Source organism: Rhineura floridana, chromosome 1 (assembly GCF_030035675.1).
Source record: "Rhineura floridana isolate rRhiFlo1 chromosome 1, rRhiFlo1.hap2, whole genome shotgun sequence".
In the NCBI taxonomy this organism is placed as follows: domain Eukaryota; kingdom Metazoa; phylum Chordata; class Lepidosauria; order Squamata; family Rhineuridae; genus Rhineura; species Rhineura floridana.
The window spans coordinates 319,803,139-319,825,296 of NC_084480.1; the positions used below are offsets into that span (position 1 = coordinate 319,803,139).

The 22,158-nt window shown below is 45.2% G+C and overlaps 1 protein-coding gene across 4 annotated transcripts in view; it reads left to right on the top strand.

Annotated features, from left to right (window-relative positions):
• The first annotated feature begins 214 nt into the window (after nucleotides 1–214).
• The window catches only part of MAFA (MAF bZIP transcription factor A), a 72,860-nt gene continuing 50,916 nt past the window's right edge, over nucleotides 215–22,158 (top strand). The window contains exons 1-4 of one of the 4 annotated variants that reach the window (XM_061607108.1): nucleotides 215–2,335; nucleotides 9,611–9,673; nucleotides 9,774–9,848; nucleotides 15,576–15,953. In XM_061607108.1, coding sequence (XP_061463092.1) covers nucleotides 880–1,836 — 957 coding nt within the window. In that variant the 5' untranslated portion in view covers nucleotides 215–879 and the 3' untranslated portion in view covers nucleotides 1,837–2,335; nucleotides 9,611–9,673; nucleotides 9,774–9,848; nucleotides 15,576–15,953. Of the gene's footprint in view, nucleotides 2,336–9,610; nucleotides 9,674–9,773; nucleotides 9,849–15,575; nucleotides 15,954–22,158 lie in introns of those variants that run through there. The other 3 variants (XM_061607109.1, XM_061607111.1, XM_061607110.1) reach the window with 3 other exon arrangements.

Below are 22,158 nucleotides of genomic sequence, written 5' to 3' on the forward strand. Positions count from 1 at the left end.
CCCCCTTTCTCTTGGCTTCCAGCTGTTCCCGCCAGAGACTGACAGCTGGGCCCTGGGGTTGCTATAGGGATAGGCAAATTGCCCCGGCAGCCCTGGCTTGTTATAGGCAGGGAGGAGGCTGCCCCCGCCTCGGCAGGCGGGGCCTGGCGCTGCTCCTGATAAAAGCCAGAATGCTCCATTCAGCACTTCAGTTACGCGCAAAGGGGGGAGGCGGCGGAGGCGCTCGGGGCCCTCGCGCGGAGGAGGGGGCGCGGGAAGAGGCGGGGGCGCGCGGTTGGCAGGGCCAAGACGCCCCCCACTTGCAGGGGGAAAGGGGGGCGCTCGCCCGTCCGCAGCCCGCCCCTCTTTTGCCGCCGCGCCGCCGCTTTCCTGCTGGGACCTGAAGTGTCAACCGCCAAGCCAGCCGAGGAGAGGGCAGGCAGGGGAAGACGCCGAACGCGGCTTTGCAGCGGACCACCGAGGCCAGCGGGAGGGGGGTTCTGCGGCTGGCTGGCTGGTGGGGCAAGTGGGACCCCTGCCTGCTCCCGGCCGGCCGGACTTCCTCGCGGGTGCAGCGGTCTCTCCAGCTTCCCACCCCGACGGCTGCCCTCGGCCGCCTCGCGACTGCCGCTTTCTCTCGCTGCACCGCTGAGAGCCGCAACTTTTCTTGCTGCTCCAACTTCTCCGGCGGGTTGGCTCTCTTAGCCGTCGGAAGACTCCTGTCGCAGAGAGACGCGGCCAGGGGACACAGGCAGAGTTCCACACGCGCCCTCCGTCCGCTGCTGCGGCGGCGGCGGCGGCCCGTGCGCCTCCAGGCTCCACGCGCAGCCGTCGAGCCAGCCCTCCTGCGGGAGCGCCGCGAGCTCGGGGGCCGGCAGCGGCGGCCCTCTGTGCTCTGAGATGGCCTCGGAGCTGGCCATGAGCGCGGCGGACTTGCCCACCAGCCCGCTGGCCATCGAGTACGTCAACGACTTCGACCTGATGAAATTCGAGGTGAAGAAGGAGCCGGCGGAGGCGGAGAGGTTCTGCCACCGCCTGCCGCCCCCGGGCTCTCTGTCGTCAACGCCCATCAGCACGCCCTGCTCCTCGGTGCCTTCCTCGCCCAGCTTCTGCGCGCCCAGTCCCGGCGGGCAGGCGCCCCCGGGCCTCAACCACCCGGGCGGCGTTGGCGGGGGCAACCCCGGGGGCGCAGCGGGCAAGACGCAGCTGGAGGACCTCTACTGGATGTCCAACTACCAGCACCACCTCAATCCGGAGGCGCTGAACCTGACCCCCGAGGACGCGGTGGAGGCCCTGATCGGCAACCCGCACCATCCCCACCACCACCACCATCACCACCACCATCACCACCAGGGCGGCTACGAGGGCTTCCGGGGGCAGCAGTTCCCCGGCGAGGAGCTGGCCCCCTCGGGCCACCACCACCACCCCCCAGGCGGCCACCACCACCACCCGCACCACCTGCGCCTGGAGGACCGCTTCTCCGACGACCAGCTGGTCTCCATGTCGGTGCGGGAGCTCAACCGGCAGCTGCGCGGCTTCAGCAAGGAGGAGGTCATCCGCCTGAAGCAGAAGCGGCGGACCCTCAAGAACCGCGGCTACGCCCAGTCCTGCCGCTACAAGCGCGTCCAGCAGCGGCACATCCTGGAGAACGAGAAGTGCCAGCTCCAGGGCCAGGTGGAACAGCTTAAGGCCGAGGTCGCCCGCCTGGCCAAGGAGCGCGACCTCTACAAGGAGAAGTACGAGAAGCTGGCTAGTCGCAGCTTCGCCGCCGCCGCTGCCAGGGACCCCTCGCCCGCGCAGGGGCCCAGCGCCGGGCCCGGCAAGCCCCCCGCCGGCGCCGCCGACTTTTTCATGTGAAGGGCGGCGGAGCAGGTTCTGATGGATTCACCTTCTCTCACCCCCCCCCTTCCCAAAAAGACAGCAAACTTTTTCAGAGCGAGAAAAGTTGTACATAAGAGAAGAGGCGAGGCGCGGCCCCCGAGGTTTCGGCGTCGGTTTGGTTTTCTTGGTGGACGGAGGTTGCTTCCCTGCGACGGGGGAACGCCAGAACTGAAATGGACCGAGAGGGGGAGGGAAAGAAGAAAGAGAGACCCCCCCCAGCGCCTTCCTTGCACTGACTCCGTTCCTGCCTTTTACTATGTACAAGAGCAGACTTGACCCCTCCGGCTCCCCCCTTTCTGATGGACTGACTCTCCTTTATATCCCCTTCGGTCCTTCTTTGGTGACGCTCGGAAAAGAAGCGAGCCGGGACCCTCGCCTTCCCGCGCCTCACTGCCCATCCGCCCCATCGAGGAGCCAGAGACGGAACTCGCTGCGGAAAGGGACGCGCCCCGGAGAGCCGCTTTCCCCCTCCAAGGTCAGCGAGGGAACTTTGGCCTCTTCTTTTTCTTCGCGCCTCCCCCCCCCATTATAAGCCAAACGAGAGCGCTGGAGCAGGCAAGTCCCGTCCTCTCCACGGGAAGCGCGGCAGGGGCCTCAGGAGCCCTTCGAACGGGCCGCCGCCTCTGGGCCTCTTTCAGCATTCCTGCATGCCGGACATGTATGGGATTTCTCTCCCCCCCCCTTCCCTTACTACAACAGATGAGGGGAACCAAGAACCAGTTGTTCTTTGCCCCCCCCCCGCCGCCTTTCCATACTTTCCCCCATGTCCATTTCTTGGTCCACAGCGCTCTCCCTCCCCTCTTCTTTTTGGGTACATCGTAAACAAGAACTCAAAAGTCTTAAAAAAATGGATTTTGCGAGGTGATGATTTCTTCTCCCTTCTAATGGAAAAATGACCTGCCAGACGCTGGAAGCTTTCAAGGGGGAAGGAGAGGGGCAGGCGGACTTGGCCTCTCAAAGAAGGGGCTGGGTTAATTTTCCTTTTTACCTCTCTCGTTTTTCCTTCATTTTTGTCTGTGTGTTTTTTTATTTAAAGGACAAGCAAGCAAAGGGGGAACTGAGCCACACTTAACTTATTTAAAGCGTCCACTTGTACATAAGTAGCTTTTAGTTCCTCTCCTCCCCCCCCTCCCCTAAACCTTATTTTCTCCAGCCTTCATTTGCTTGGTGACTTTAAAAGGAAAAAAACAAAAACAAACATGAGTCTTAATGAAAGTTTGTATGTAGTAGCATGCAAATAATATAAGAATTAATTTAACGATGTTGGCAACGCCGAATGCACTATATACAGTAATCAGTTGGATTAAATAATGCTGTTTGTTTTATAGAGATTTAAAATTATCTATGCTGTTTAAAACAATATTGGGGAGGTGGAAAGTAAACACTCCTGAGACAATTTGAAAGGCAATAGAGTAATATATGAACTGCAATCTGTTGGCTGCTATGTAATAATATGACTAATACTATGCACCAAAATTATTTATTAAATTCCAAGGAAACAAAATACGGTTTGAACCTTGATTTATAAAATGCACACTTTATTTATTGCGAAAAATTAATAATATAAGCAAAAATCTTGCAATTATGCTTTTGGGTGAAGGCTTAACTGATTCACAGCTGAGTTATTTTTTTAGAGTTGTTTGTTTAAAAAGAGAACTCTCCGGAATAAGGATCTTAAAGCATATGAGTATTTCTCAGAAACCTGGCACAATTTGTGGAATTTTGGAAACTGGTGCATTTTTAGGTGCAAGGCATTTTAAATGACCTTTCAATTTCTGTGGTTTTTAAACACTGCTACAACCAATTTCATCTCTAGAGCTTCAATACAGTTCTTAATTTCCCCCCCACATCCTGCTCTTGAGCCATGCAGGCTGTTGCAACCTCAAACCAACTTAATATTTATATATATAGATATATTTTTTGTTTGTCTGTCATGAATTGTTTCTCTTTCTGTTCAGGCATCCGTGCAAAAATAACCTTCTAGCTTTCATTTGCTACAAAACAAAAATAAATCTCTTTAGACATATATTTCTTTGTCTTGCCTTTTCTAGTTTTCCCAAGTTCTTTGATCATCTTTGCACATTCCGTGTGTTTGGGGGTTATTGTAGGAAGAAAATGACTATTTCCTCTGCCAGTTTTTTTACACTCTCTGCAAGAGAATCGGATGAGTTCAGAGAGCTGGGTGGTGTGTGTGGGGGATCTGCACTTCTGACCTATGAAAGAAATTCAAGAATTTAGAAAATGATATTAACTTCCCTTAAATTCAAAGACCTTCCATTTCAAAATCTGTTCTGATTAGCACAGTGTCAAAAAAACCACAGGTTTTTTCTTTTGATTTTCTGATTTCTTAGAGCTCTGTTACAAATTACAGTGCTTACCCTTCAAAACAACCAGATTCTCCGCTCACGTGTGTCTTTTTTTCTTTGCAATATTTATTATTTGGGTGGCAAAATTTTTAGGGAAAGAAATTATAGTCTTGTCTTCTAAACTGCTTTCAGCTTACAATTGCAAACATATATTTGCAATGCTACTGGAAATTTATTATATTAAATTATAGAACACCATACATTTAAAATATTTTTTTTAAAATGGGTTTTGGGGTAAATTTTTGGCTGACTATTTTACAGGTTTACATTACAATATACGAATCAGGCTATATATGGAATGTGCCAGTTTGATTTTATTTTCTTTTTTGGGGAGAGTGACTTGTTCATACTGGATCTAAAAATTCACGTTTCTTATGAGCTGCCATCCCTCCTTTTTATGATTCCAAATGAAATGTTTTGATCAGAAGAGAAACTGAATGCATCATCTTCTGTTCCCAGTTCATCAGAGCTCTTATTAACCACTTTCCTGGCTGGCTGTTTTTATAACGGAATGCGTAGTGTAGCCTTCCTGACTTTTATTTTAGATGGTAAGAAATCGCCTTATTTCCTATTCCAGCTTCTAAGGCTTTATGTTCTCTTTTTAAATCACCCCACATAACGTCTTTTTGTGGGTGAGAAAAGAAGGGGGGGAAGGTTGGTTCAAGTTTTAAGAAAGTGAATTTTTTAAACTGGGGAAGTTGGAAACAGGAGTAGGTCCTTAAATCTGTTTTTTAAAAAGCTTTTTAGAAAAAGCAGTTGCTCAACCTGAACCTGTTTCTTGTGTTAAAACAGTTTCACATGAATTTTTTCACGTAAAAACCCAAACGAATTCCAGTGATGCAGGGGGCACGCTTAAATGACATAAGCTTACCAAATCCCCAAACCATTTTTTGCCTCCTTTTCTATTTGGAGGGGGGAATTTGCTTATGCCTTCTTCCCTTCTTTTAGCCTCACCCCACCAGGAAAAAGGTCTCCTGTGTCCTCCCAGAGCCTTCTTGTGACTTGGTTGATATTGGGGTTTCTAGAAACATCTTTTCCAGTGGGACATGATCCTAGAGGGATTGCCCTGGGATTTATATGGACTTCCACCAGCTTCTTCTAGGGCCTTGGGCCAGCTGTCCTCAATAAAAGAGACCTGAGGTTTGAACTCTGCAGGATTTCTTGCTCTCCAAACTCCCGAAAAAGTCTGAATGTAGCTTCCCTGCTCTTTGGCTGAATGTGATCAAATTAGAGTTTAACTCCCACTCTTGGGTGAAGACCAAGCACGGGTGAGTAGAGTAGCAAAGAGCCAGCAACCTCTTGGCTGCTTTTTAAGTTATTTTAAAAATAATAATGGTGGAAGTGGAGAAATCAGCTTGAGTTTGGGCACTGTTGTTTTTTTTAGATAGTTTTGTCTGGTTAAGTATTGCATGCAATTAGACTGTGTTTTCATTTGAGAGATGGTACCAATCTCTTCCACAATCTCTTGCCTTTGCCCTTCCCCTTGTACTAGTTTTATCCTTTGTTTGCCAAGTTTTGGCACCTCTCTCTTCCCCCTCCCTCTCCCTTGCTATTCTTTCTCACTTGCCCAGCTTTTAAAAACCAATTTCTGGTGTGGCTGTCTTCACTAGGTTGCCCTCAGCACCATTTTGCTTTCGTCCTGTATATAGTGGGAAGAGAAGGAAAAGTGTGATTCACAGTGTGTGAAAAGTTGTCCAGTGTTGCTGAAATATATTGGAAGTTTGGGGTCTAGAAGCTTGATCTCTAGAGAGCTTTGTGGTGTGGAGTGTAGTTCTACGTCCTTTCTGAAGCTAATGGCAAATTGTTGTCTGCTTCCTTGGAACTATGATTTGATAGATCCATATATATATAGTGGTACGGTAAGAGCCTTTTTTTCCTGATTATTATAGAACTATGGACTGCATCTTAATCTGCTTTTACGGCTGCCTGCCTTCCCTTAGTACTGTGATAAGCTTTTTTTTTGCAGTGCGCAACTCCACTCAACACCAAATCCATTGGCGTTCCTGTTGTTTGAGCAGATATTGATGTGACCCGACGGGTTGGCGGGGGGCGGAAGACTAGTTGCTTTGATGATTTCGTAGGAGCCTCGCCTAGGCTATGGAGACATTTCTGGAGAAGCAAACGGATTGCGATGCTGACATAGAATCTGATCTGAAGAGGTGCAACATTCACCACACTGAACAGTGCAGTGATGGAGAAGACTGATGGTTTGGGAGTGAGAATCTGATCTGGAGGAATTATAATTCCCTCTCTTTATTTTTCCTTGTTCACCCCTCTCTGGCTTTTAACCCTATCCTGGCTCTGCTTCTGGCTTTTCTTTGCACCTGGGGCAATGACCTTCTTTCATTTTGTGCTGTCTTGAGATACTGGTCTAGACCCCAAGCAGGTAGCTCATGCTTGTGTGATCCACCCTTTCTTCCCTGCATGAAGTCCTCTCCATCTCCCCACCTCTGTTCTTGGGTTTTTCTTCAAAAAGTAGCATCAGATCAGACAATAACTAAATAAAGGCAAGGGGAGTATTGGTGAACTGTAAGGTGCATCTGACCATTTCCAACCGGTCAAGTGGCAGGCATTTCAAAGGTCCAAAGATTTTGGCACCAGGTGAATGTGAGCTACAGCCAAAAGACTTCTGTCTTTAAATGCAGACTTCCGAAAGTTGTGGTGGTTGCACTCTCTGTCCAGTTCCCCCCCCCTCACACACACACAATGCAGGGTGTTGTGTGACCCTTCTGTTTGGGGGCATAATTCTGGTTCTTCTGATGTCCCAACTTGAAGTGAACAAAAGAATATAGTTGCCGAGTCTCCTATATCTTTTAAGGGTGTGTCCTTTCTAAAAACAAACAAAAAACTCCAAATCAACCCTTTTCCTTACCTAAGAATTTCTGGGTGGAGTCAGGCCATTGGTCCACTTAGTTCAGAATTTTGGCTATGGATAGCACAGCGGTGAGTCAAATGCCTCCATGATGTTTACCAGCTGGGCATGAGGGGAACATCCACATTTTTCTACATCTCTGGCACTTAGACGATGTAGACAACTTGTCCCTGAAAATGAAACTTGCATTTTTGCTGTTGTGCTTCGTAGCCGCCGGCAAATTATATTGCCCTTGTTTTCACTGTATTTGTTTCTTTTTAATTAACATACTAGTGACTATCGCAGTGTCTGGTGGCATAAGTTCTGTAGGTGTTGTATGGGAAAGAATTCCTTTTTCATTAACACCTGCTGAGCAAATTGTTCTCTGATACACTCACATTATACAAGAAGTTATTATTGTTGTTATTATATTTATATTGTTGGAAGACAGTATAATCCATTGTTTTCCAACCCTCTCTTTCCCTAAATTTAAAAATCCCAGGCGATTAAGATTTTCTCCATAACAAATTAAGGGATTGTTTCTTCATTTTGAAATCTTTCACTGGGCAATCCCACTGAGAGTTTCATCCTTTGTTTCTGTAGCTTTTTTAAAAACATGCCTCTGATTTTTGTGTATGTTTGTGGGAAATCACCCTTTGCACTCCTTGGTTTAACTCTGTTTCTCTCTCACTATGCATGTAAACTTTATAAGAGGTTGTGTTTTAAATATATCTTTATTAATATGTAACAAATGGTACGTAACCCATAATTCTGAAATAGTATTGTGTTTTGATGATTCCTAAGATTCTAACGGGTATCCCTGTTTGTGTTTTCTGTGCCATCCTTACGCGGTCGGAAGAGGGTAACAGGCGTAAACACTGAATTTGTTTTTTAAAATAGTCTTTTTCTTTGTCCCTGTTCATTTGTAAGATTTACTGCTACTTCTTTACTTAAATTGAACAGCTTGTGTCAGAGTTTTCCAGCTTTTTGAATGGAGTGGACTGCCTTCAAGTCGATCCCAACTTATGGTGACCCTCTGAATAGGGTTTTCAGAGGGGTTTTTACCATTGCCTTCCTCTGAGGCTGAGAGGCAATGACTGGCCCAAGGTCACCCAGTGAGCTTCATGGCTGTGTGGGGATTCGAACCCTGGTCTCCCAGGTGGTAGTCCAGCACCTTAACCACTACACCACAATACTAATAATGATGAACATTGGAAGTTGCCTTATATGGGGTCAGGCAGTCTGGCTGAACATTGCCACTTCAGAGGCTCTGAGGGTCTCTGGAAGAGCCTTTCCTCTCACTTGCTCTCTGGCCTTCCTAATTGGGGATCCCAGGGATTGAATGTGGGACCTTGTGCATGCAAATCAGGCTTTCCATCACGGAACTATGGCCCCTTCCTAACTTAGTAGTGACATTGCTTGTTGGCTTATTGTATTTTAAAATTGTCTTATCACTGACAAAGCTAACCAGGGCGGGATACAATAGAACAGGCTTGTTGGGATACAGAATTTAGGCTGTGTACATGTTACTGGCTTCAAATGCAATGAGGCCGCTCTGTCCATTCGGATCGAAGCTGGTTTTGGGGGAAATGCAACAACACCAGCATGCCCTAATGAACAACAGGATTAGATACAGGATAGATGTGGTGTACATCAGTTCCCACACCAGCGGTGAGAATACCCTGGGTGCAGAGGAAATGAGATTGTGTGGACACATCTCTAGACTTTGCTTTTTATGTCCTATTTGCTGATGGCTTAATGGGTTAATTTAAAAGTACTGATATTATAATATTTAATTTTAATCTCCTCCTTTGTCCAAAGAGCTCAAGGTTGGCAAATGTGGGTCCCATCTTGATCCTTGTAAGAGTATTGTGAGAGTAGGTGAGGCTGATTCAAGGTCTCTCCGAGAGCTTAATGGTTGAGCGGGGCTTTGAACCTGGGTCTCCCCAGTTGATGGCCAGTCTTCCAGCTTCCACATCACCCTGTAGCACCTGTACCATCCAATTAAAGTTGCCAGTTTCAACATGGCTAGGTTGGAAAAGTGGCATTCTGGAACAGTCCTGCTGCGTCTTTTTTCATTCAGAATCAGATACTTTTCATTGTTAAAAGTTTTTTGACCTGTGCAAGTCCTTCCAAGTGAGTAGGGTTTGTGTTCAATGATTCAAACCTGCAATCCTATACCCACTTACCTGTGAGTTGGGAAGGAAGGATCTGTCGATTGTGGTTCTCTCAGTTTCTTAATCTTAAATTCAGTTCTCCATATTTATGCAACAGTTTGCAATTTTTTTAAAATCCTCATGAAAAGTCTTCAGTATTTTAGGGTGTTAAACTGTTTTGTCTAACATGCAATTTTTTTGCAAGCGATATTCTCCAACACAATGCATTTTTGTATGTTTTCATTAATACATTCATTTTTATGCTTGCTTTCCCCTAACATAGGCATTTTTGTAAAATTGGTTTGTGAACTGTATCGCAAAATTAGAGTAAGTGTGAATTTTGAAGGATGGCTGTTTTGGTTCTCGTATTGTTTCAGAAAGCGCGAATTTGATAGATTCGCCTTCAGATGTGAACTGAATTGGATTTCTTCTCCCTACCTGTGAGTAAACTCTGCTGAACCCAATGGGCTTGCTTCTGAGTATACATGTATAGGTTGCATGGTAAAGGTCTCTTTTTAAAAATTTCTTTTCTTTATACAGGTCCTCCCGAAGGCGCTGACACTCAGATTCCTCTCTCCAGTTAGGATTTTTAATGCCCTCCGATCCTTCTTGATGGTGAGGTCATCTCTCCCCTTCAGGGTGTTGCCTCTGTATGTTTGTCTTTAAATTCAGCTGTTTATGCCAGTTCTCCAAACACAGATATTATGCTTCTTCCAATGATAACAGAAATCAATGCAGTGTGCAGCCTCACTTTAACCATATGTAATCACAAGTAGGCTGACTGGTTTAAATGGCATTTATTTCCAACTAACTGTGTTTAAGATTGCAGTGGTGAGTGGTTTTAAACTGTGTATGTTTGGCTTTCTTAATTTCAACAGGATCACATTTTGCTAGGTTGCAACCCAAGCAGGCGAATATATATTTGTGCCAAGCTCAAGTTCTTGTGCTTGTATGTTAGAGATTCTGGTTATTGGTTAATGAAGTTAATCAAGCAAAGTAATTTTTGATTCATGAAATACTGTTGACATGAGCAAGTTCTGGAGAGAGGATAAAGAGGATCTTTAAAACCAAATTATGTCATCTTGGCAGGCTTAAAACTACGTCTTGTCTGTTGCTAGCTTCTGTGAACCATGAATTGGATACTCTGTAGCTGCTGGGATGGATGCTCCTCATAGTCTGGTCAAGAGATGCTGTGATTTGAACTTTCTTTCAGAGGTTTATGCTTCTAAAAAAGATGCAGGCTGAACAAGAAGGGGTTTTTTTTGTGTGTATGCATTTCAGCAGGAAAAGGAGGAAGAAAGTGATGGAAGTGAGACAGTGCCCTCAATTTACACTTCCCATATGGAGAATTAATGACTGCCATGTATATCTGGCTTTGGTGGTAGCCAGTGCTGGTTTACAGCGTGTTCCCCGTCTGATGAAAAATTAAATGCTTTTAAGAGGCCTAGGGCAGCTTGTTGTGTCTCTGTATGCGTATGCGGTCAATTATATTTATATAAACTTTTAGGAATGTACTGCAAGCAAGTGTAGGAACTTCAGTTGATCCACATAGCCCAGTAGGTGTGGCATGGCTTATGGCGGCTTCTTATGCTACATGTGACTTGTACTGACAAAGTGGTGAGGATGTGTAATACTGGATGCCTTAATTTTCAAATATTTTACTGTGGGAAGGACCTGCCATGAGACGATCTTGAAATTGTTCTAAGGTTGTTATTTTTTGCTTGGAGTCCTGGGGAAGGAGGGAGTGGTATAACCATTGTGTTTCCAGTGCATGGACATGCGTACGGGCTATCTCCCTCCTGACATTAAGGTAGAGACTGAGAGCAAGGCCTTTCCATTCCTCTAGAATTAATCGCTTTCTCTCCTCTCACCTTGAAGCCTGCCCTAATCTTTTCTAAAGCTTGGGTGATGATTGTTTTGTGAAAACAAATCCCCCTTCTGGATTCTAAAGCTTGGGTGGGGTGCGTGTAAAAACACCACTTTTGGGATTCTTCCTCTGCCCCTGCGATAACCCAAACTGGAGTTTGAAGGCTTAGAGTCAGATTGCCGTAATGGGGCATGTGCCAGGTGGAATAGATCCTGTAAAGAGTTGGGGTGTATAGAATACCAATGCAGGGTGTTTCCACTAGAAACGCCCGGGGTTTGACTAGCATCGTGTGTCTCCGTTTTCAGAAAAGAGGGATGGAGATGCACTGGAACCGGCAGAACATTAAGTCTGTCTCCACCCTTAATGTGTGTACTTTAAGTGCTGTATGTGAAGCCGAGGGCAGACATTCCTGCTGGTGCCTGGCTGCATGCGCACTCTCTCTTTCTCTCTGGTCACCTTGTCCCAATGCCAATTCTAGGACTATGTTTATGCTGGAGCAAGCTTACTGCTGTGATTAAGATGAGGTTTACATCTGTGTTACAGTGGTATGAGGGCAGCATGGTTAAGATGGATGTTTGAAAAATGGAAATGGACTGCCTTCAAGTCAATCCTGACTTATGGCAACCCTAGGAATAGGGTTTTCATGGTAAGCGGCATTCAGAGGGGGTTTTACCATTGCCTTCCTCTGAGGCTGAGAGGCAGCGACTGGCCCAAGGTCACCCAGGGAGCTTCATGGCTGTGCGGGGATTCGAACCCTGGTCTCCCAGGTCGGAGTCCAACACTCTAACCACTACACCACACTGGCTCTCTGAGGTGGATGTTGAATGGGATCTAAACCTTTTGAACCAATTTTAAGGAAATAAAGCTCTTGTCCTGGTGCAATGGGAAAGGCATGCATTATTTACTGTTATTACAGAGGCTGTGTCTGATATACACATAGAAGCACTCTGATAGGCGCAGCTGGCTCTTTCTGCTCATCCTCCGGGATGCTCCTGTAAGGATGGCAGTGTGGTAGAGTGCCATGGTGGCTGGTGGCTCCGTGCCAGTGGAATCTGCTCCAGGTTTTAGTCTGAACTTGAATCCCATTTTAAAATCCCTGCTCTGGCTTCCGGACTTATATCTGTTGAATCTTTGGAGATCTGTTTCCCTTTTTACATCTTGGTATTCTTGACCTTCAGGGGTTAGCCACAAATCTGCGAGCACATCCATCATGCCATAGAAACTAATCTCCTTCCCTGGCCAGCCTTTAGGTTTCTGACTCCATGGATCCTTTAAAATACATGGTGTATTCAGAAATAAAATTCAGTTTCTACACTTAGAATCCTGGCATGAAAATATAAATAAATATGTTTGCCATGATCTTTTTTTTTTTAAGCACAACATACTTTTTTTTAAAGCCTCATTGCCATGCCTTCCTGAACTGGATCCAGTTTCTTAATTGTCTTTCAATACGCTATGAATGGCCTCCCCTTTTCTAGTAATTAATTGGCCTTTTTAACCCCACATTTGTTTAAAAGCTGTTTTTTGTTTCGTTAGTGTTATATACTAATTTTTTTCCAGCCACTCATCCATTTGACAGTTTCTGTTTGCTTCTAGATTTTGCTGGAGGCTAAGACTGTGTGGAACCTCCAGGTTTAGAGGCAGTCTACTGCTAAATACCAGTTGCTGGGAATCACAGGCAGGAAGAGTGCTGATGTGCTGCTTGTGGCCTTCCAAAAGGGTTGTGATTGGCCTCTATGGGGAAACTGAATGTGGGGCTAGATAGGCCTTTGGTACGGGCACCAGGGCTCTTTTTAAGTTCCTTCTATCATACTTGCTGCCATTATCAAGTTAAAATGGCATATTTTCCAACAGAACCCTGCAGATTGCTTAAACAAGCATGTTTTGAGGGTTCATCTCCAAATTCACTGCAACAATCTCCTTAACCAGTGATAGAGGAAAAACCTTTCCAAAATTTCTTAATCACGTTTCCATTAAAAGGAAATAGTCAGGATTTATAAACAGACTAATCTCCCTTATATGGTGGTTGAGAAACTAAACACCGCCCTGCGCATCTTGCAAGAGTGTTAGGTTGCAAATGTAATAAATGTGTCTAATTCTGTAGCGGAACATTCAGTGGTGTTAGTGTTAGGTGTACCTACCTGAATGGGATGAGCTCTACTTGCCAAAAGTTCAGTGAGTCTCGTGGGTTCTGGATTGTGTGGCCTGCTGTCACCCACCATGCTGCCTCCCACAGAGTCTTTAATTTCTGGAAATGTTGGATCCGTGTCTTCAGCCCTGTCTCCAAAGGATGTACATTCTTGCTATTCTGCCATGGGTCCAAAACGTTTCCTGTTGTATATTATATGTGCAAGAGACTAAGAGGCCCCTTTCTGAGCCTGCAGCCCTTGTGTTTTGCCACATGTGGCTGGTTCATGGAGGGCTGCACTTTTTGAGATGATTTGAGGTTTAACATTTGCATCACAGAATTGCTTAAGTAGAAGTAGTCACTTTTAAGTCTCCAGGGTGAAAAGCCCTCCTAACCATGTTAGAAAGTCGCCATTGATTTTCAGAGGATTTGCTCCCAAGTACGTATGCTTAGAATTAAGACTAAACACCCTAGAGTGTCAGCTTTAGAGTTGTAATAATTTTTTTTCTTTTTTAAAAAAATGGGGTGTAGAAGATAAAGCACATTATTCTTAAAACTTTATTAATTGCACACCTAACCAGTGCTTCCACGGACGAGCTGGGAATAGCTATCCGATTCCCAGGGTCAAACCTGTTTCAGCGACAGGGCCGAGTTGTGTGCTTCCAGATTGTCTGTACAAATGTGTTGTGTGTGCATGCCTGCCTTGCATGCATGTATGTGTGCAGCAAGGGAGACAGGTGCAAGTACCAAGCCAACATGTTTGGGTGCTGCATAGACCAGTTGGGAACAGGGCTGAGCAAAGGGAGGCTGGGCCAGGCAGGGCAGGCGAGAACTCCTCGTTCCGAACATATTAGGGTTATGAGCAGACGCCATTCTTTGGATGTTTGGCGCAGCGGCACTTATGGTTTTGTGTTTCTGTTCTGTGCTCGCTTGCACGGCCTGGGAAGCCTGCCGATGGTGCAGTGGGTAAAGTGTCAGGCTAGGACCCGGAAGACCCTGAGTTCAAATCCTCTATTGGTCATAAAACTCTCAGGGTGACCTTGGACTGGATAGCCACTTCCGCTCAGCCTAGCTGGTCTCTCAAATTGTCTCAAAGGCTATCTATGCTCTCCATGCGTTGAAGGAGAAAAGTGCCATTTACAAAGCACTCTGCCTCTTGCACCTTTTTAGTTTCCCCCCACACCTGTAGGGGCCAAAAGAGATGCGATGCTGTGTAGTTGTGTGTGTATCTATCTATTCATTAAGTAAATAACACCCAGATTGGTATTGCCCTGGGGCAAAGGGTTAAAGCCCCCCTCTTGTTGTTCCATGGGATCAGGACCCCATGTCTGCTATGGGAGCTCTTCTCTGTAACTGGAATAGTGTGGAACAGGTTTAAGAGGCCCCATAGCATTATCAAAAATGTGCATTGTTCTAACAGAAAGGACAGTGGAAATAGAAATAATAAAGTTTTATACTTGCATGTTCTAGGTGAGGATGAGAACAAAAACATATCTTGCAATAAGCGTTTTTTTTAACCGATTATGTAAAATGTGAAGTTTAGTTTAAAAAAGTATTTAGAGGCTCCTTGGAATCTGAGGCTCTAAGCAATAGCTTACTTAGTTTGGGCATGAATCCGGCATGGCATGTTGTACCCTGAGTGTGTGCGTCTGACTACATATAGGGACTTCTGCAAGTGTAGGAAAGTAAGCTGGGCCATGCCCATCTTATCGGAAGCTGGAAAAGGACCCAGCCATCTCGCTGGCAGTCCCCCTTTGCGGGATGTCCCCTCCGGAAGGGATGATTTTTAAAGACTGCCCCCAACCCCGACCACAGTATATGATCCAAGATCTGCACCACAGAGCTCTCTGAGGAATTGCAAGAGATCCTGGGAGCGTGGACATCTCTGGGATAATATAGCACACAGCATCGCTAGTAGCCCTTAAAATATTTCCGCCTTAAGTGATCACTTTTGCTAAAGGGTGTTGGTGAGCCCTGCGCTACTTCTAGGTACTGTGTGACATTCACCCTGCAAATTGTTGGGTTTTTTTTAATGGGTTGTCTTTATTTCTTAACACCTTGAACATGAACTTTTGTAGTGGTTTAATAATAATAATAACTGCCATGTATTTCTTTGTAAGGAATGTTGTGGACTATACACATAAAAGATTCCTATTATGGGCTGCATCCAGCTAAGTTGTACTTGGAGTAGACCCATTGAAATTAATGGACCTATGTTAGTCATGTTCTGTAATTTCAATGGGCCTACTCTGAGTAGGCCTAGCACCGGGTACCATGTAGGGATGGAATGATCTGTCAGTTTCAGTTTTCTCAGCATCTCATTTTTCTTATCTTAAATTTGGTTTAGAACAAATCAAACCAGAACTATCACTAGAAGCTAAAATGATGAAACTGAGGATATCATACTTTGGACACTTAATGAGAAGACACGATTCATTAGAAAAAAGAATAATGATGGGAAAAATGGAAGGGAGTAGAAAAAGAGGAAGGCCGAACAAGAGATGGGTTGATTCCATCAAGGAAGCCACAGACCTGAACTTACAAGATCTGAACAGGGTGGTCCATGACAGATGCTCTTGGAGGTCGCTGATTCAGAGGGTCGCCATAAGTCGAAATCGACGTGAAGGGACATAACAACAACAACATTGCTGCAGCAATTTATTTTTTAAAAGAATCCTCATGAAAATTCATCAGCATAATTCATCAGGATAAAGGCTATCATTGGCTACTAGCCACAATAGCTATGCTCTATGGTCAAAGGCAGAGCTTGGAAAAGTTACTTTTTTGAACTACAACTCCCATCAGCCCAGTCCAGTGGACATGCTGATGGGAGTTGTAGTTCAAAAAAGTAACTTTTCCAAGCTCTGATTGAGGCAGCATGCTTCTGAACACCAGTTGCTGGACACTGCGGGGAGGTGGGAGAGGGCTCTTGCGCTCAGGGCTGCTTCTGGGCTTCCCAGAAGAGGCACCTGGTTGGTCACTGAGAGAACAGGATGCTGGACTAGATGGGCCACTGGCTTGATTCAGCAGGGCTCTTGCGTTCTTAAATGTGAAAAGCAAGTATTCAGAACTAAATTATGTGACTGGTACCGCTTTTTCTGTGTTATTTCTATGGTTTCTCTCTGGCCTACTTAACCAGGCATGAGGCAGCTTTGAACTGTTCAGTAATCAAAGAATGGAAAATGACTTTTCTAAAATGTAACTGGATGGCTAGTTCTAGGAAGCAGAGCGTAAGGGCTTAAAAATGGCTCCAGTTGGCAGCCCACAACAGACTGTGTCTTGGCCACTCCCTAGCCTGGCATCCCAAAGTGAAGACCCTGAAGTCTGTGACTGCACTTTGCGCACTCTCTTCTTTGGCAAGTCTAGCCCCAAACCTGCTGCGATTGGAGCAACTTTGCTGGGGCCAAAATGTACGGCCTCTTGTGTTTCACAGAACTTGTACAGGGAGTCGTTCAGAGCTGAGAGGAGATGTTGGGCGGCCTGGCCTTCTCCAGACTAGGGATGAATGGATCTGTCAGTCTTTCGTTTTAATCCAAACAGATTCCTACATCAGTTCATGAATGTCTCTTAATATTCACATCTTTTGCAAGCACCTTATAATGCATTTTGCAGGATAGCAGAGCTTTAGGTAAGTTCATGTTAGAATCCTGACCAAACTGCATTCCGCTGCCATACCTACGCTATGCTTGGTGAATTTTGTCATTCCAGAAGCCAGCCTCACCTGCAGTTGAACATACTCTAGGGTTTGTGCCAAGGGTGTTGGTGAGAAGCATCTGCTCACCTGGCCACGTTGGAGAAGATAATAGAATCACAGAAGAGTAGAGTTGGAAGGGGTCTGTAAGGCCATCGAGTCCAACCCCCTGCTCAATGCAGGAATCCAAATCAAAGCATTCCCAACAGGAGGCTTGTAGTATAACCCCAAACCTTTTATCTCCACCTCTTGCCTGTTCTGAGCTTGCAGAATCTTCTCTTGGGGCCAGGCAGGCAGTCCCAGGCGAGAGAGGCTGGAAGGTCCAGCATGTTGGACTCCCTGGCGTTCCAAGGGAGTTCAAAGGTCCCAGTGAAGGGGGCCAAGTGGTTCTTCCCACTTGTAGCAGCTGTGCCTCCTTCTTCCCGGGCTATTTTCTTTCTGTACGTGTCTCTGAAAACATGTGTCCCAAAAGGAGGGTGTGAAATGCGACATGTGTTGAGTGCAATGCACAGAATTCTCTTGGCTGTTCCTTCAATCCCCGGTGGGAGGGAGGAGAGCCCAGAAAAATCTTTTCGCCTCAAGTTGGTTGGAGTCTCTGTCGGCAAGAGATGACATTTTAGTTTTTCCTTGCAAAGCTGCCTCCTGCTTCTACGTCAGCCAAGTGGCTTTTTAAATCCCCACTTGGATTTGATGTTTTGGACGTCATCTGATTTCTTCAGTCAATGTCTTCATGAGGGAGAATTCATTCTCTTCTGTCTGCCAGGCTTGTTGGGATCATATATCTGTTACAGAATGGCTCTGTTGAGAGCATCACTGGTTAAAAAAAGAATCATCTCATGTACTTGTTTGAATTTTCCTTTTCCTTCCGGGATTCCTGTTTTCAGGACAAAATGAGGGGAAACTCTCTTGTTTACTGTGGTGGGTGGATGTGTTATAGCATTGGATGGAATTCTAGACATTTCTAAAGAAGAAATTGCAACTGCAGCTAATATTTGCAAATATTTTGAACTTGCCCACATTTTACTTTGCAGTTCACATTTTGAATGCAAATTTTCAAATTAGTGTAACTTGTGAGATTTTATCTCAGTTAAAAATGTGAGTGCTTAAGATGTGTAGTATATTTGCTTCTGTGTCGGAGTTGCTTTTTAGTATTATTTTAACTTTTTTTAAAATAAAAAGTCTTAAAAGCTTTTTAAAAAGGTTTTTAAAGATGTTTTGTTTTAATGTATTTTAAAGTCTGTTTTTATGATGTTTTAAAGTGTTTTTAGTGCTTTTGTTTGCCGCCCTGGGCTCCTGCTGGGAGGAAGGGCGGGATATAAATCTAACAATAACAATAACATTTGGCTGCAATCAATAACTGATTATCTCAAACTGTCAACCTTCAATTGTCATAAAAATAATCTTCCACATATGTCGCAAGGCGAGGAACAAAACCTATAGCAGAAAGAGTTATGAAACAACACACAACCTCTCCCCAAATATGAGTTTGTATTGTTTTGGAACACAGGAAGCTGACTTATATAGTCAATACCGTTTGCACTACAGCTTGGAAATGTTACTTTCTTGAACTACAACTCCCACCAGCTCAAACCAGTGGCCATGCTGGCTGGGGCTGATGGGAGTTGTAGTTTTAAAAAAGTAACTTTTCCAAACTCTGATCTGCACTGACAGGCAACGGCTCTCCAGGGTTTCACGCAGGGATACTTCTCATCCCTACCTGGTGATGCCCTCAGGGATTGAACCTGCATGCAAAGCAGATGCTCTACCACAGAGCTATGACCCTTTCCCAGAATGGACACCTATGGCAGAGACCTGTTCATCCACCTTGAAAAAGCTGTCAGAACAAAAATGGCTTCAGTTGTTTCCCGGAAAGTATAGATAGCGGGTACCTGTTACATCTCAGCAGGAATGCTATTCCACATGTACTATGAACTACACTGTAAATACCATTGCATGTCAATCAATCAATCAATCTTTATTGCCTAGCAATAGGCCATTGCAACACGTACAATAATTGGTCATGCATGCACCATTGCATGTCAAATACCGGATACTGTTGAATGCTACATGCTAGTGCATGCTAGTACTTACGATCAAATAATGTTAAATATTGAAACCCAGCATCAAGTCTGTGCTGAACCGGTGCCTGGCTGCGACAATGGACTGGATGAGGGCTAATAAACTGAGGCTCAATCCAGACAAGACTGAGATGCTGCTAGTGGGTGGTTCTTCTGACCTGATGGTGGATGTCCAACCTGTCCTGGATGGGGTTGCACTCCCCCTGAAGGAGCAGGTTCGTAGCTTGGGTGTTCTCCTAGAGCCATCTCTGTCACTTGAGGCTCAGGTAGCCTCGGTGGCACGGAGTGCCTTCTACCAACTTTGGTTGGTGGCCCAGCTACGCCCCTATCTGGACAGGGATAACCTGGCTTCAGTTGTCCATGCTCCGGTAACCTCCAAGTTAGATTACTGCAATGCACTCTACGTGGGGCTGCCTTTGAAGACGGTTCGGAAACTGCAACTTGTGCAAAATGCAGCGGCGAGACTGGTAACAGGGACCAGATGGTCCGAACATATAAAACCGATTCTGGCCCGGTTGCATTGGCTGCCTGTATGTTTCCTAGCTCGATTCAAGGTGCTGGTTTTAACCTATTAAGCCTTATACGGCTTGGGACCACAGTACCTGATGGAACACCTCTACCGAGACAAACCCACCCACACACTACACTCAACATCCAAGGCCCTCCTGCAGGTGCCTACCCTGTGGGAGGCTGGCAACAAGGGAGAGGGCCTTCTCAGTGGTGGCCCCCAAATTATGGAATGATACCCTTGACGAGGTGTGCCTGGTGCCAACACAGTTACCTTTCGGCACCAGGTCAAGACTTTCCTCTTCTCCCAGGCATTTTAGTTTGTGTTTTTAAATTGTTTTTTTAAAAAATGTGTTTTTAAATTGTATATTTGTTTTTAATGTTTTTAATTGTTGTAAACCGCCCAAAGAGCTTCGGCTATGGGGCGGTATACAAATGCAATAAATAAATAAGTTAAAGATATTGAAATGAAATATACACAGTTTACATTTGATAAATATTCATCAAAATTACACAAAGGATAATTTTTGGGTGTATAGTACTTACTACCTCCAGCTACTTTGTATCATTACACAGTCACTTTTTCATTTATACCTATACCGCATAGTTCTTCCCAACCATCCCATGTGGTAGGTTGCTATCATTTCCATTTTATAGATTGGACGCTAGAGTTGTCTGTGCTGTGTCCAGGGCCATCTTGTGACACCAGGGAGCCAAGACCTCCAGCTTCTTGGGCTGAAGACCAACACTCAGTACACCGGATTATGCTTCAAACTCTCTTAATCTAAAAATGGTGTATTTTTTTTAAAAAAATGTGAGCACTTAAAAATATATATATTTCATTTCATTGGCGATCACTCATGGCCGAGTAAGATTGTCTTCCAGGTTAAGGTCTTTAACAGTGGTAACAGTAAGTGACTGTGGAGGCCAGTTCTGGATCACACAGCCTCCCACAGTGAGGACATAGGTTTCCATATGGAAGATGGTCACGATGAGGATTTGCTTGATGTGCCTTCCGCTTAGCTCATTTGTCCCTTTTGCCCTGTACTCGTGCTTCTTCAAAGTCCACAGCGCCTTTGATAATGGCCGACCTCCAATTGGGACGCTCATGGGCCAAGGCTTCCCAATTCTCAATGCTTATGTTACATTTTTTTAGATTAGCTTTGAGAACATCTTTAAACCTCTTTTGCTGTCCACTGAAATTCCGTTTTCCATCCTTAAGTTGGGAGTAAAGTAGCTGCTTTGGAAGACGGTGATCAGGCATTCGAACAACATGGCCAGTCCAGCGAAGTTGAGGTTGGAGGATCATTGTTTCAACACTGGTGGTCTTTGTTTCTTCCAACACGCTAACATTAGTCTGCCTATCTTCAAAGATAATTTGCAGAATTTTCCCGAGGCAGCTTTGGTGGAATCTTTCAAGAAGTTGGGAGTGGCGTTTATAGATGGTCCATGTTTCACAGGCGTACAGGAAGGTTGGTAGTACAATGGCTTTGTAAATAAGCATTTTGGTCCCCCTGCGAATATCCCGATCTTTGAACACTCTACTCTTCATTCAGGAGAATGCGGCACTCTCAGAGCTCAGACGATGTTGATAAGAAAAGTGATCGACATTCTCCAGTATCGCACCATTAAACTGGATTGATGGTGCTACAGAGGGATTGGTTCGCACTTGCTGATGAAGCACTTTGGTTTTTTTGATGTTAAGCGAGAGGCCAAGCTTTTCATATGCTTCTGCAAAGACTTTTAGGATAGTTTGAAGATCTTCCTCTGAATGTGCGGAGACTACATTATCATCGGCATATTGAAGTTCCATGAGAGAGGTTGTAATTACCTTGCTTTTGGCTTTCAGCCTACTGAGATTAAAAAGCTTTCCATCTGTTTGATATGTGACTTCCACGCCAGTGGGAAGTTTCTCCTCAACAAGGTGCAGAATCATGGCGATGAAAATAGCAAATAAGGTCGGAGCAATGACACATCCCTGTTTGACACCTGATCCCATTTTGAATGGATCACTTTGAGAGCCATTGTTATCCAAAATTGTTGCCGTCATGTTGTCATGGAGGAGTCGCAAAATATTCACAAATTTATCTGGGCATCCAATTTTCAGAAGGATGGTCCAGAGAGCAGTTTGATTTACAGTATCAAAGGCCTTAGTCAGATCAATAAACACCATATACAGAGGTTGGTTTTGCTCCCTGCATTTTTCTTGAAGCTGTCGTGCAATGAAGATCATGTCCACTGTCCCCCTGGAAGGGCGGAAACCATTTTGGGATTCAGGGAGGATGTCTTCTGAGATGGGTAGGAGGCGATTTGTGAGTACCCTTGCAAGGATTTTACCTGCGGTAGCTAGAAGAGAGATGCCTCAGTAGTTTCCACAATCTGTTCTATCACCCTTCTTGAAAAGAGTGATAATTATGGCATCCCTAAAGTCTTCTGGGATCCTCCCTCATCCAGATTTTTTCGATGAGCTTATGAAGTTGTTGTGTAAATTCAGGCCCACCTTCTTTAAAGACTTCAGCAAGAATCCCATCAGATCCACCAGCTTTGTTATTCTTCATGTGATTAATGGCTTTACTGACTTCATCCAAATTAGGGGATACTGCAAGCTCAACTCTTTTGTTGTTGCGGGATTTGTGAGAAGAACTCATCCGCCA